This window comes from Gopherus evgoodei, chromosome 5 (genome assembly GCF_007399415.2).
Source record: "Gopherus evgoodei ecotype Sinaloan lineage chromosome 5, rGopEvg1_v1.p, whole genome shotgun sequence".
NCBI classification, from domain to species: Eukaryota; Metazoa; Chordata; order Testudines; family Testudinidae; genus Gopherus; species Gopherus evgoodei.
Genome location: NC_044326.1, coordinates 43,762,576 through 43,776,149, shown reverse-complemented (window position 1 = coordinate 43,776,149; position 13,574 = coordinate 43,762,576). Strand labels below are relative to the sequence as shown.

Below are 13,574 nucleotides of genomic sequence, written 5' to 3'. Positions count from 1 at the left end.
TGAATAAATGTATGTTAAGCTATCTAATTGCCTAAATCAATGTGCATAGGTATCTCCTATGAATGAGAGTTGGCTAGCAAAAGAAGTACCAAGCAATGAAAATCAATCTTATTTTTTTAGTTATTTTCTTAAGGAAAAGTCATGATTTGAATCAAGGTTTCTTGCTTGCTGTTTTAAATTACTATTTAAATCTGTGATTTAATCACTTTGATTTAAATTAATCCATCCTGCAGCATATCTTTTAGAAAAACATCCAATCTTGGCTTTAAAATTTTCAGAGATGGAGAATCCACCACAAGACTTGATAACTTGTTCCAGTGGTTAATTACCTTTTACAGTTAAAAATAAATGCCTTATTTCCAATCTGATTTGTGTAACTTCACCATCGAACTATTGGATTTTGTTATACCTTTGTCTGCTAGATTGAAGAGCCTTCTATTATGAAATTTTTGTTCCCATGTATATACTTACAAACTGTGATCAAGTGACCCAATAACTTTCCCTTTAATAAATTAAAAAGATTGACCTTGTCTCTTTCTCACTATGAGATGTGTTTTCAAATTCTTTAATCTTTCTCATGTCTCTTCTCTGAACTTTCTTCATTTTTTTCAGCCTTCCTTCTTTTATTGTGGATGCCAGACTGGGCGTAGTATTCTAATAGCAGTTGTGCCGGTGCCAAATGCAGAGGTAACATAACTTCCCTACTCCTGTTCAGTATTCTTCTATTTATACATTCAAGGAGTGCATTAGCCTTTAGAGTTACACTGGGAGCTCATTTTCATCTGATTTTTCCCTGCAAACCATCCCCCAAGTCTTTTTCGGAATCACAGCTTCCCAGGATAGAGTGTGCCCCCCTGTATTTATGGTCTGCATTCTTTGTTCCTATAAGTTTGATTTTACATTAGGCCACACTGAAATGCATAAAGTGTCTATTCTCCCTAGCACACAGGTGGACAAGAGGTTTACTTACACTGACATGAAAGCTAGCAATGGAAGACTACAACTTTTAGAGCTCTACTTTATAACGGATCCCTCTGAATAGAGGGAGCATAAATGATATTTACATTACTTGTAGTTCTGCTCTTTATTATGTAGCTGTTTCTGATGTGTGTTTGGGAATTTTTTTAACTGATACAAAGAGAGGAGAGGGGCTCTTAAAAGGTGTGGTTTTGTGCGTGCAGCTTATGCTCACATTTCAAAGAACGTTGCTTATGTCCTCTACTTTCCCAAGGTAGTAAATTTTATTCCTACTAATGGCTGGAATAAGAGGTTGTATGCAAAAATAACATGGACTGTAAAAGTTGATAGCATTTGCATTTCTACATGAATGCATTTTAAAGGGCTGAAAAAGGCTTGGTGATTACAGAGTTATTTAAAACTTATCTTATGGGGGAAAACATACAGAATTTGTGCTTCTGTGGAACAAGGGGGAGTTCAGGGTTATTTCAGAGGTAAGTTGCTTCTCTTCCCTTTTGATATGGATTGTTATTAATTAATAACTGTTCTTTGTTGTAGTCAGTGAAAGGGGCTGTAACGTTGGCCCGTATGCTGCTTTAGCTGCTCAGTGGTAGGGGTGACAGCGAGAGCAAATCTACCCATAAAACCACAGTATGACCCTGCAGATCGTGAAAGCAGCTAAGTGGGAGGCAGCCCTCAGTTCCCACCATTATGATGCCAGGGGTTGGGAATAGGAGCAATACTACATGGCATGATCCTCTGCAAAATTGTGACTGATCTCAATTCAGTGCTCTGACTCATGGCAGAAGAGCCCATCTGGGACAGTAAACCAATGGCAGAGCAACTACTGGTCCTCCTGTGCTGCTATGGCTGGCGGTAGACATGTGGGGTGGCAGTAACCATAGGGCAGCTTGCAGGGGAGCCTTTCCACGCAGCTGCCTGTTCTCCACAGGGTTAGATTGTGGATCCTCAAACCTCCACTCCTTTTTCCAGCCTATTCCCTGCCAACTCTGTTCCTTGCAAATTGCAGCATGCAGACTCCAGGTCTCAGTTTTTGTTAATTTGTTAACCTCCACATGCTTTATACAGAAGAAAAACATAGAGTGCTTTTCTTTTCTACAAACTGAGCATGTGCACTTTGAGCCTTATTTTGCATTTCCCTGTGTGAACAGAACTCTCACTAAAGTTAGTGGGAGCTTTGAGTTCACAAGAAATCGGGAGTCAAGGTCTCTGTTCTTGAACCGAGTAGATTTGCTTTCAAAGGTGTAACCTGGGGACAGAGTTCCACACCAAGCAGGCATGGGTTACAAAGGGTGTGTCTGTACGAGGGTAAAAGGTGTATTTTAAAATATGTTGGCTAACGAGTTTGAACTAAGGTGTTTTAAAATCCTATAGAGAGGGCAAGGTGTATTTTAACATGTTTTGACTGGTCAAGGTGAACTCTACAGGAGAACTTAGGGTTAAAATAAATGCAAATAAGGGTCACAAAATTCCCAAGGGTTCAGAATTAGGGCTACTGCTGTGGACACTTATGCTTCTTAAACATGTTAAATAATTTGAGAAATGGGGAGTGTTTAAGTGGAGAACAAATCATAGTAAGTGAGGAAAAAAAGTTGCCTGGAAAAGAGCCCTATAAAACCTCTAAATGTTCCATATTTATACAAGATACTTGGTCTGTGTATGTGTTTTTTTGAATTACCTAAAGACCCACTAGCGTCTCTCTCTGTCTCCCTCTTTTTTTTGTTTTTTTGGCACTCCGGTAAACTGTTTATACTGCTTTCTGCTCTTTATTTACATAACATGTTAACAGCTAAGCTGGAAACAAAAAGCAGCTGTTCATAAGGAACCTGATCCAAAGTCGGTCAAAAACTTCCCTTCAGTGGGTTTGGATCAGGCCAAAAATGACAAGTCTGAAACCACTTTAGGGTCCATTTCACTTTTCAATGAAGTGGGACTGGCTCATTTAATTATCAAATTACTGTGCAAATGAGGCTATTTAAGTAATGGAGGAAGTTAGTTTGAAACACTGAAATAAACTCCATTACCTCCAAATTACCCCCAAATTATTAACTGACTAAATCCAAGAAGTGAAAATCCAATGCTTTAAGTTGCCTTGAAATTCTTATATGCAGATGGCAGTCCAAGTATGCAAATACTTCCTTTGCTTATTTGTGTGTGTGAGAAACTGTCTCCTAGCAATGCTGCCTACATACTGTATCAGCAATGAGAAAAAGAATACAGTACAATAATATACCGCAAGTCGTATAGTCCGTTAGACACTATCAACATGTCATTTTGATTTTATACAGCAGAATTACAGTGCACAACTTAGTATAGTCTGATTTTTATATTTTATGCAGAACATATTGTTCCTTCATTGAGTTTTCTAATAAGCCTTGTTGAACAGATGAGTTCCTTCCTACTAAGCAGCTGCAGTATGAGAAATATGAAGAAGAATATTCAGATTTTATATTTACATAATAATCTAGTTTCACAATATAAGGGCATATACGCAATTTCCTAGTATGTCTGGTTTATCTATAATGTACAAATTGTCTACAAGTGGAACTTGGTAATACAGTAAATATGTGTGTGTGTGTGTGTGTGTGTGTGTGTGTGTGTGTGTGTGTGTGTGTGTGTGTGTATATCTATCTATATATCACATATGAAAAGATTTCGTAAGTATAACTTTGCCTTACTAAACATTATCATTTAACATGTCTCAGTTTCACCAAAATATCTCACTCATACAGTGCTTTTCATCCGGGCACTTTACAGACTATACACATACAAGAGTAAGTTCGCTTCTCACTGAAATGGAGCCACTGCCGGGGAGGCAGAAAAAAGGGACAGTCTTTTGAGACTAATGTTCCGTATTAAGGACACATGGAGCGTTTTTTATTTTAAAGATACAATGTGCCAACTATTTCATTTTCAGTCATATTTAGCTTTCTTGAAACAGGGATTTAAATCACCAGTAGCAGGAATATGTGTAGTGTTTTGAGAAGCAGAAATATGGATTTAATACTGTAGTACTTATTTGGGAAGAACTAAGATATGTCTATGCATTGGTGACTGCTGGCATAGCCATATCGCTCTAGTTATGCTGGCCTAATCTCATTATGTAGACACAGCATAGATGGATGGAAGGGGTTTTTCCAACAGCTTGGGAACAACGCCACCCCGCGTCATGGTAGCCAGATCGAAGGAAGCATCATTCCGTCGACATAGCTGCATCTTTGCTGGGATTTAGGTAAGCATAGCTAGGTCCGTTAGGGGTGTGTTGTTTTTTTTCACATCCCTGACCAAAGTATCGATGTCGACTTAACTTTTCAGTATAGTTTAGGTCTAATTAAAGACTACAGATTAAAGGTTTTAGGATAGATCAGATACGAGCTCTACCTTCAGAATTCTGATCCATCGACTAAAATTAGCAGAATTACAATGGCATAGTACCACTATCATTTCCTCACTTGTATAGACTGTTTGCCTATAGACTGGCGGAAAATAGCATATATTGCACAGGCAAAGGTGACATAACAATTGGTAATTTTCACACACATTAATTGAGGATGGGTTTTATATTAAGTTTCTTTGAAAGTTTATTTTTTAGCAATTGTTGCATAATTTAGAAACCTAACAGTATAAAAGTCAACAGATAATGGTTCTTTAAATTTTAAAACAATTATTTTATTAACAGTTTATATCAATTCAGGAGCCACCAATTCTCAATATAAAACTTGGAGCACATTTTCTATCTCAGCCATTCGCCAGCGTCCAACATTTGGCGACTTTAAACATGAAGTGTTTATTTTCCATATCTCCTAGGCTTCCAATCAGAAATCGTACAAGAGGAAGTTTAACATACTAACCAAAAATTAAAAATATGAAATTATCCAGAAAGGGGAAACGTTTCTGAAAGTAGAGATTCAAAAGTTCTAAAGTGTAGGGTCTTGATTCGGGGCCATCTGTCTCCCTGCTGTAAGTTTAGGGACTGTTGTCCAGTTACAGCAGGATGAATTTAGCCCTCACTGTTTTTTTTTATTTTTATTTTTTTACAAGTGGGTTTTGCTGCTTCTGGGAGGCTCTGAGGCAAAATCTATTTGTAAACAATTGGTGAGTCAAGAGACTGTGACTAAGAAATTAGCAGAGCTGTGAGATGCAGTCACAGTGAAACCCAAACTATGTGAAACTTGTCTGGTTTCATGCTTTGCAACAAACTAGAATCTCAGGTCAAGTTTGCTGAAAGGTTTTTTGAACCTAGGGTACATTATATATTTTTTTACAGTGAAATAATTCAGTTCTGTGGTTTTGTATGGCTTCTACTGGAAATGGAGAAACTCTGGTTTTTATAGTTGTGCTTCGAGATTCATTTGAACCTGAAACTTGAGGTGTATGCAAGCCCTCGAGTCATTTGAAGAAAACCTTCACGTGAACTATATTGTAACATGCTGGCTTTGTGTGAGTGATGCTATGCCCTTGTTCGTGGCCTATGGGAAAGATATGGGCCTTATTACTACCAGAAGCCAAGGGAGTTCCTCAGTTCAGGTGGTAAAGGACTGTGTTTTAGCAGCTAAAATGATCAACGTTCTAGTCCCAGCTCCTTCTGTTTTTGTGCTTTATACAATAATTGTCTGTTCTGTACAACACATGCATTCCGTAGTGTGTCACGTAGCTCCAGAGCTAAGTTTACTATGAATGTGTTAGAAAGAACTCTCCATCTAATACTCCTCACCCTCTTCATAATCTTCCCCTGCAGTTGCAGCTTCCAGCGCTGCAAGAGCTTCTGCCACCTCTGCATCCTCCTCCTCCTCAATTTTTCCATTAATTTCTTTATGGTTAATGTCTTTTTCCTCTTGTGCTTCTGTTATGAGGCCCTCAGATACAATACCGTCAGGCATGTCCTCTTTGACACACACATTAACAGACTCAGTTTTAAGAGCTTCCTCCACTGAATCATAATTTTCGTTCATGTGCAAAGGCAGGCTTAGGCCAGGGCCCTCACCCTTATTTATCACTATACACTCTGCATTTTGGTCTGAATGTGTGTAATTGTCTGAAAAACTATCCTTTTCAGGAGCATGATAGTTTCTAGTCTGGCTACCATGTGGGAGGTAATCCAGGCCTGGTAATTGGATGGCATTGTTTTGTGTCTCCAGTATTGCACTTTCTGTGAGAGAGCTGTTTTCTCCTGCAGATGGCGAGTTCTCATCTATAGAACATTCTGGCTCTTCTGACTCCAGCTTCTTGTGATCACCTGTTCCTGGGTCACATTCTTTGCCAGATTCATTTGGTAAAGAGAGTCCATTGGCGCAGAGGTCTCTTGTCCTGCTGGCTAAAGAAGAACTTGCTGACTGGCTGGAATTTCCATGTGTGATGGTTTCTTTGGTTCGGTTTATGTTGTCATTAGGAAGGAGATGCATACCATGACAGGAATTGCCACCACTGTGGGCATTGTCAAACTTTTCAACACAGTTTCCTAGGCCTTCCTCGTCAAGAGCAGTTCCTCTGTGGTTCCAGAAGGCCTCTTTTGTGCTATTGAACTTGTTTTTATTTTCTGTTCTCTTTAATTCATCATTTTGCAGTTCATTTTTATGCACCGGAGTTTCACTGTTCTGATCGCCTTTGAATTTATTGCTGTCTTGCTTGTCTGGTTTGTAACTGTTTACTTCATTTGGGTATCTCGAGGATTGTACATCTTCTGGATCAAAGAAATAGCTGGGGAAAGGAAAATTTTACCAGTTAATATTTTCTGTTTAGAAACTGGAAACTGATTACACCCAACTTTGACGTGTTGAGATTAAACAACTAACGCAACTATACCCAAACTACAGTATTGTGTACTAAGCATAAAATACACATACTTAGTTGAGGTCATTTTCTCAAGAGCCTGAATACTACAGAACAATTAGGCTCCAGGTCAGAGGCTCCACAAGGGGACAGAGAGGCCATGGAATGCCTCACTGGGTATGTCATAGCCACAGGATAAGAAGTCCTTCCACCTTTATAACAACGCAGTTGTTCCCAACCTTTATCCCTGGGGGGCTTGATTAGCAGGTGGACACCCCGTAGATGTTTCCTGTGATCATGTCCTGACCCAACTGCCATCATCTTTCCTTTCCTCTGAGCATTTTATCTCTCACATCTCCCTTCTGTTTCCCCTCTCTTTTTATTTTTTCCATTCCTTTTTTTTTTACCCCTTCTGCTCCTTTTCCATTTCTGATTTTTTTTTAATGGCTCTGACACAGGTGTTCTTGTTTTGTCTTCACGATGCCCCTCCTTCTTTATTTTCTCTGGTAGTGTCAGTTTCCTTCCTCATTTCCCTCACTCACCATGGTTACTACAGAGGGAATTCTGTGCCAAAAAATTAAAAAATTTGCAGACAATATTTTAAAATTCTGCAAATTTTATTTGTCAAATGTGGAGGTTCCAGCATGGCATTGCAGAGCACAGACCACTGGCTGCATGGAGTTGGGAGATTACTGTGCAGCTCCCCCAACTCTGAACACGAACTCAATGGTGAGGCTGCATCCAACCCTGACCCAGAGCAAGGACCGGGCCTGCCCCAGAAACATCCGAGAGCCCTGTCCCCCTCGGTGCCAGGTGCAATAGGTGTGGGCAGGCAGGCTCAGCAAGGCAGGATTCAAATGTGGAGGGGCTAGTGTGGGGGGATCCAGATGTGGACTGAGAGGGTTCTGTGTAGGGCAATCTGTGTGCAGGTGGCTCCGTGGGGGATTTGGGTGTGGGGGGATCTGGATCCACAGGGGCTTGTTGGAGGTTCTGGATGCAACTGTAATGGGACTGTGCAGGGGGTCCAAGTGAAGGTGGTTGGGACTCAGTAGGGGGGATCTGAATGTGGGGGGGGATAGAGCTCGGTGGAGGGTGTGGGGGCCTTAGTGGGGGGGGGTCAGATGTTGGGGGAGTGGTTCTCAGTGGGGTGGGGATCCAGGTGCAGCTGATTGGGGATTGGGTGAGGGTGGCTCATAGGAGTGGTCCGGGTGCAGGGGGAGTGGGGCTTATCAGGTGGGAGGATCTGAGTATGAGGGAGTCTAGGTGCACAGGAGCTGGGTGGATTGGGGGGAGAGAGAGAGTTTTCAGAGCTTCTTGCAGCTGGGGGAGAAATCTGGGGGTGGGTCTGACCCAGCCCTGGATGCCATGCCGGGGAAGAGGAAGTCCCATCCTCCCTAGCCCAGCCAGGACTAGTAGCTGATTCCGGCACAGGGTTAGGAGCTGGGTCTTCCCTAGTCCCTCGTCCTGCCCCCTGCCCTACCAGTTTGCTGGCTCCCCTGGGTACCCAAAACATACTGCTGGGGGGTAGGGGTGAGTGTTGCATGACTGCTCTTGTGGCTTCCCCTTGCTTCCCCATCAGAAAGTCATATTTTTCTGCAGGGAAGCAAAGAAATCTGCAGGGGACCTAAATTATGTGCATGTGCAGTGGTGCACAATTCTCCCAGGAATATATTGTGATGAGGATGGCATTCACATAGGGCTGAGTGAAACACTGAGAAGCTTGGGCTGTCTAAATTGAAAGCCTTTTACCATGTGACCTACCCAAAGCCAGTTATTGTAAAGGCTACAATGGAAGCAGGGATGGAAGGTGGGGGATTTCACAGAGCTGTCTCTGCCCTACCTGCAGATTTACAGAACATTTCCAGTGTTTAGAAGATGATGGATCCTACAGATTCCCCCATACACTGAACTAGTCTGGCTTCTTGCCACTGAGGTGGGAAAACGCTACAGTGAGAATTTGCCTCCATTGCCACATAGCTTCTGTGGGCTAGCAGCTAAAGAGATGAAACTCAATTAAAATAAACCAACATGAAGTTTACTGGAAATCAGTATTTCTGGGCTTCAAAATGCCTTAATTGATCTAAACTGTAAATTCCTGGATTATTTGCAACATGGTAAATATCCTTAACCTAAAGGATGAATGCAGGTGAGAATGGATTTATTTTTAACAAGTTTTATTTTATTCTGATTCCAAGCACCATTTGTTCTGCTGTACCTTTGTATCATTTTACAGCACCTGCACCCCATCTGGATTACTCGTTGTTAACATCTGAAAAGAGAGAAAGAGAGAAGGCAAGGGAAAAGAAAAATGAGGGATGAATTATTTCATGCAAATATTAAATGAATAAATGGTGGTTGCACTGAACATGAGTCTCCTGTTTTGAAAGGTTCTGCTGGTTGAAGAGAGATTCCCTGTGCTTAGCAATGGGGAATATTGCGGGAATTGGTAACAGCTCTTGTATAGAATGAACTTTTTCAGTGTTACCGCTATGTCACCAGAATAAATTCTTCCCTTGCAGTTTGACTAGAAATAACAAATTGTTGTATGTAGCTTTCTTTTTGTACATAGCATCTCACGACAGACAACAACAAAGCGGGCAGAGCTTCTCCTGTGGGGTGCTAGGTGCTTTCAAATCCCACTGACAGCCCAACCTTTTATTATGATCAGAATCAACATGTTGGTTTGTCCCAATGGTAATCTTGTGTTTAGAGATGCACTGAAAGCTAAAACCCAGATCTGAACGTCTCAGAAATTTGGGAAAAATTTGATTCTCAATTTTATGGCTTGGGCCTATCTCTGCTTATGTCAGTGGAGCCAGGGCCCTTTGTAAGCTTCTGTTTGCCAGAAGCTGGGAATGAGCGACAGGATGGATCACTTGACGCTGTTCTGTTCATTCCCTCTGGGGCACCTGGCACTGGCCACTGTTGGAAGACAGGATACTGGACTAGATGGACCTTTGGTCTGACCCAGTAGGGCCATTCTTATGTTTTTATGTTAACTATTTTGCAATAATGGAATTTCTATCCATTACTAGTTAGGATGCCCAGTTTCTCTTGACATTTGAGCCTGATAGAGCCTGTTACCTCTTTGCCCAGCGATAGCAGATCAGTTTCCCATTTAGGAGAGGAATTGGTGACACTGGATCAGGGTATTTGTTAGTGCCATTGATTTAATGTATTTACAAAAATCCTGTTTATCTTGAACAGAAGTTCTGTAATTCCACTTGCAGAAATTTGAACTAAAACACCAGCGTCAAAAAAAACAACCCACTTTCTTCTCTAGACTTGTTTCGCTTGGTACAAGTGATGAACCTGGCACAAGGCCTGAGAAGGGAGGCAATGCCTGTCCCCAATCCTAGCCCTGGTGCAGGTTAGAGTAGCATATAGGGCTCCACAAAATTGTGGACTGATTGTGATAGACCCGTTGATCCATTCCACAGCAGCAATGAATTCCCATCTCTTTGTTCCTTGGTTGCTGTCTCCTCGCTTTCAGGACACTATCACTTCCGTCATCATCTGTTCCTTTCACCAGGGAATTCCCTTCTCCCAAAGTCACTAGCCTTTGGGTGTGTAAGGGCAGGTCCCAGCACTGACCCTCCTTTAAAGGAATTCAGACAGGTTTCACTAGACCCTGAGTGTCCATTAGAGCTGGCTCCTCTACTAGACAGACCTCGTCCAGATAAAACAGAGTGCTTAAACCCAGTAAGTCCCCTTTAACAATTTTCTGAGGACTTGTCTACACAAGAAAGTTGCACTGGTTTAGCTTAAGGTGTAATGTTAAACTGATTCAGTTTAGCAAGCCCCAATATGGACACACTAATTTTGATTTAAGGGTGTCCTGTTTTGATTTAGCTTAAACCTGTTCTTAATCGACTTAAACTAAACCAAAATAAGCCTAGTAAACTGAAATAAGTGTCCTCGCCGCCTTTGGCATTGGTTTAAAATCAAACCTTCAGTCAAACCATTACAACTCTGTGTATAGTCCTGAGCTCTGTCACTGCAGCTAGCTTTCTTGAGGGACCTTGGTTCATACCCTCTAGGTTTAACCATTTTTATATTGAGTTTCTCATTGAGTGCTGATATCAGTTCATTCATATCCTGTATTCTGTTAAGATCTTTTTCCACAAAAATATCTCCGCAGTGGCTTTTAACCATACCAAGTGCTGATAACTTTTGTTTTATTTAGTTGTAAAGCTGCCTGAGACATTCTGTAGAAAGATATTATAAATGCAAATTACATCTGTTGTTTCTATAATAGCACTTTCCATGATTTTACACTTTTGTGAGTATTTGAATTGTCTCTGCATTTACTCCTAGGTTTTACAAGCTGATAGTTACAAACATCTGTATTTGTCCTCTTGTATGAATAAACTAATTTTTATGGGAAGTATTTTCTACTGCCTTCTTTTGTAAATAATTCTCAGCATTGAAGTAGGAATACAGGATTTTAAAATGTCGGTGTTTCAGATCTTATTTTTTCTAGGTTTACAGCAAGTTTCAGAACCAGGATTGCAAAGTAATGGTGTGAAGTAATACAGTCGTATACAATGAAACATATGTTTTAGTCCTATTAGTATTAGACATCTTGCTATAAAAATTTCAGTGCTTATCTTACTAAAAATGCCATAGATGTGTCAATGTTTTACAATACACATAGTTTTGATAGATTCCCATCCAAAGCAAATTACAATTTGAATCAAATGAATACTATGCAGGCTACTGGTTTGGAACAGTCCGCCATAGTCTAAATGCACAACTATGTTTTCAGAAGAGATTTCCACACAGAGATATAGGAGGGCTGTCGCAAATGAAGGCAAAGGCTCTTCAAAGCTTAGGGGGAAGCAACATAAAAAAGGCAGAGAGAAGTGAGATCACAGAAAGGGACACAAAGCAAATATTGGGTAGAATGTGGTGTCTGAGAACAAGTGTAGGAGGAAACCTGTTGTATCTTTATATGTTCTATTTTTAATTAGAAACATTTTAGATTTGTCTTTTGTGACATTTTCTTGCGAAGTCTGACTCCTAGATATTTCCATACTAGAGAACCATGAGTGAACAGACAAAATATATTAGATTAAGAAGGCGTGACTCAGAGCCTAAACTTGCAAAGCACAGTGTGTGGAATTTTCGAAACAGCTCAGCACTGGCCAGACTCTGCTCCTGTTGAAATCAAAGGGAGTTTTATCTTTGACTCCAATTGGAACAGAGTTGGATCAATGCTGAGCTCTCTTGAAAATCCCCTTTGAGTGCCTTCTGTGAAATTCTGAACATCCTCAATTCTAACTGATTCCATTCTCAGTGGAGGACACTCAGGAGATACTTAGCCCTTCACAGGATAAGCCTTCACATTTTAAGGTGTTTGTGAGCAGCTGAACCTAAAAGATGGTGGAATCACAATATGCTATGAATAGGAATGCATTGTTGGTAAAATAGTTACAGATCTCAGCATAGAACTCTCACTGGCAAGGGCAAGGCCATATTAGTGTCAGAAGCGAAGGTCCACGTGAGCAATGAGGGGAGACTATACCCTTAAATCTTATAAAATTAAATAGCACTAAATAGAGTTGAATTGGCCTGCTCCCTGGGTGTGTTCTACTTGACTAAAACCAGCTTGTAGGGCTGTAGCTAGCATAGTGAAATGTGTTCATATATTGGCCCCCCTACACTGTCATCATACTTGCAGTATCCCTGTAATCCCCCACAATGTATTCTCCTACATTCTATTACATACACCACAGGTGCAGCTGATAGATGAGAATATCGGAATAGGGGCCTGCACCAGAGCCAGCCTCAGGACAATCTAATAAATGCAACTGGCCTGTAGAAAGGCTGCCTGATTGACTACACAAACTGATTGGTGGGAAGAGTCAGCAGACCAGCTCTTAAGCCCAGCAGCAGCAGTTTGGTGGGTGCTCAAAGCATTCACCCACAGCTGTGATAGCTGCTGCACCTGCCTCATCCCAGCCCTGCTCCTGCCTTTTTCCATCCTTGGAGCTAGCCCTTCTGTTTCCTTCATCTCAGCCCATCTGCTGCTTTGGACCCAGCCTTGCCTCACTCCACATAACCTGACTCTGACCCTCAGCTCTGATTCCTGACTTATGACTTTGGCTCCGACCCTCAGTGCTGGCATCTGGCCTCTGACTCTGCTTTTGACCCTCGGCTCCGGCTCCTGACGGCTGGCTCTGGCTCTAACCACTAGGTACAACTGTCCACATCTGTCACTGACAATTTGAGCAGCCCCAAAACAGGGAACTGGAGCTGATATGGTGACTATGGACCCTGCAAAGGCCATTATCTCTCTGACAGTGTGGGGGAGCCCTATGGACCTTGCAGGCCCAGGTTGCCATCCTGCAGGTGCAGAATGCCGTCGTGCCACTCCTTCAGATCCAACCCAAGCTCCCGCACCTGGCAAGTTTGAGGTTATCGTGGCAAATTTTGTGGATTCCTAAATGTGTATCTGCTCCTATTTCTGCTACGTTGTACCTACTGACCAAGCCTGTGTGCGGCTGATTGTCAGCCTGCTTAGTGGGGAGTCCCTGGCTTGGGCTTCTCTGCTTCTGGAAGAATCAAGCCCACTTCTGGGACAGTTTGAGGACTTTGTTCAGGCTATGGAGGTGATTGTCGATGGCCATACGCTCGTGACATGGGTCAAAGTCACACTTCAGGTGTTGCTGCAGTGATGTCAGCCAGCTGCTAGCTACACCATGGAGTTCCGATGCTTTGTAGTAGATGCCGAGTGGAACAGTGCCACCCAGCATTATCATTTCCAGCTCAGCCTAAATAACGACATTAAGGTGAACTGGCACAGTTAGAATCCCTGTCCGACC

General features: G+C 41.8%; 1 protein-coding gene across 5 annotated transcripts in view; it reads right to left on the bottom strand.

Annotated features, from left to right (window-relative positions):
- Positions 1-4,682: 4,682 nt before the first annotated feature.
- Positions 4,683-13,574, bottom strand: part of C5H4orf19 (chromosome 5 C4orf19 homolog) — a 72,476-nt gene continuing 63,584 nt past the window's right edge. For 3 of the 5 annotated variants that reach the window (XM_030565522.1, XM_030565523.1, XM_030565524.1), the window contains 2 exons: positions 8,963-9,016; positions 4,683-6,675 (listed from right to left, as the gene is read on the bottom strand). In XM_030565522.1, coding sequence (XP_030421382.1) covers positions 5,679-6,675; positions 8,963-8,994 — 1,029 coding nt within the window. In that variant the 5' untranslated portion in view covers positions 8,995-9,016 and the 3' untranslated portion in view covers positions 4,683-5,678. Of the gene's footprint in view, positions 6,676-8,962; positions 9,133-13,574 lie in introns of those variants that run through there. The other 2 variants (XM_030565526.1, XM_030565527.1) reach the window with 2 other exon arrangements.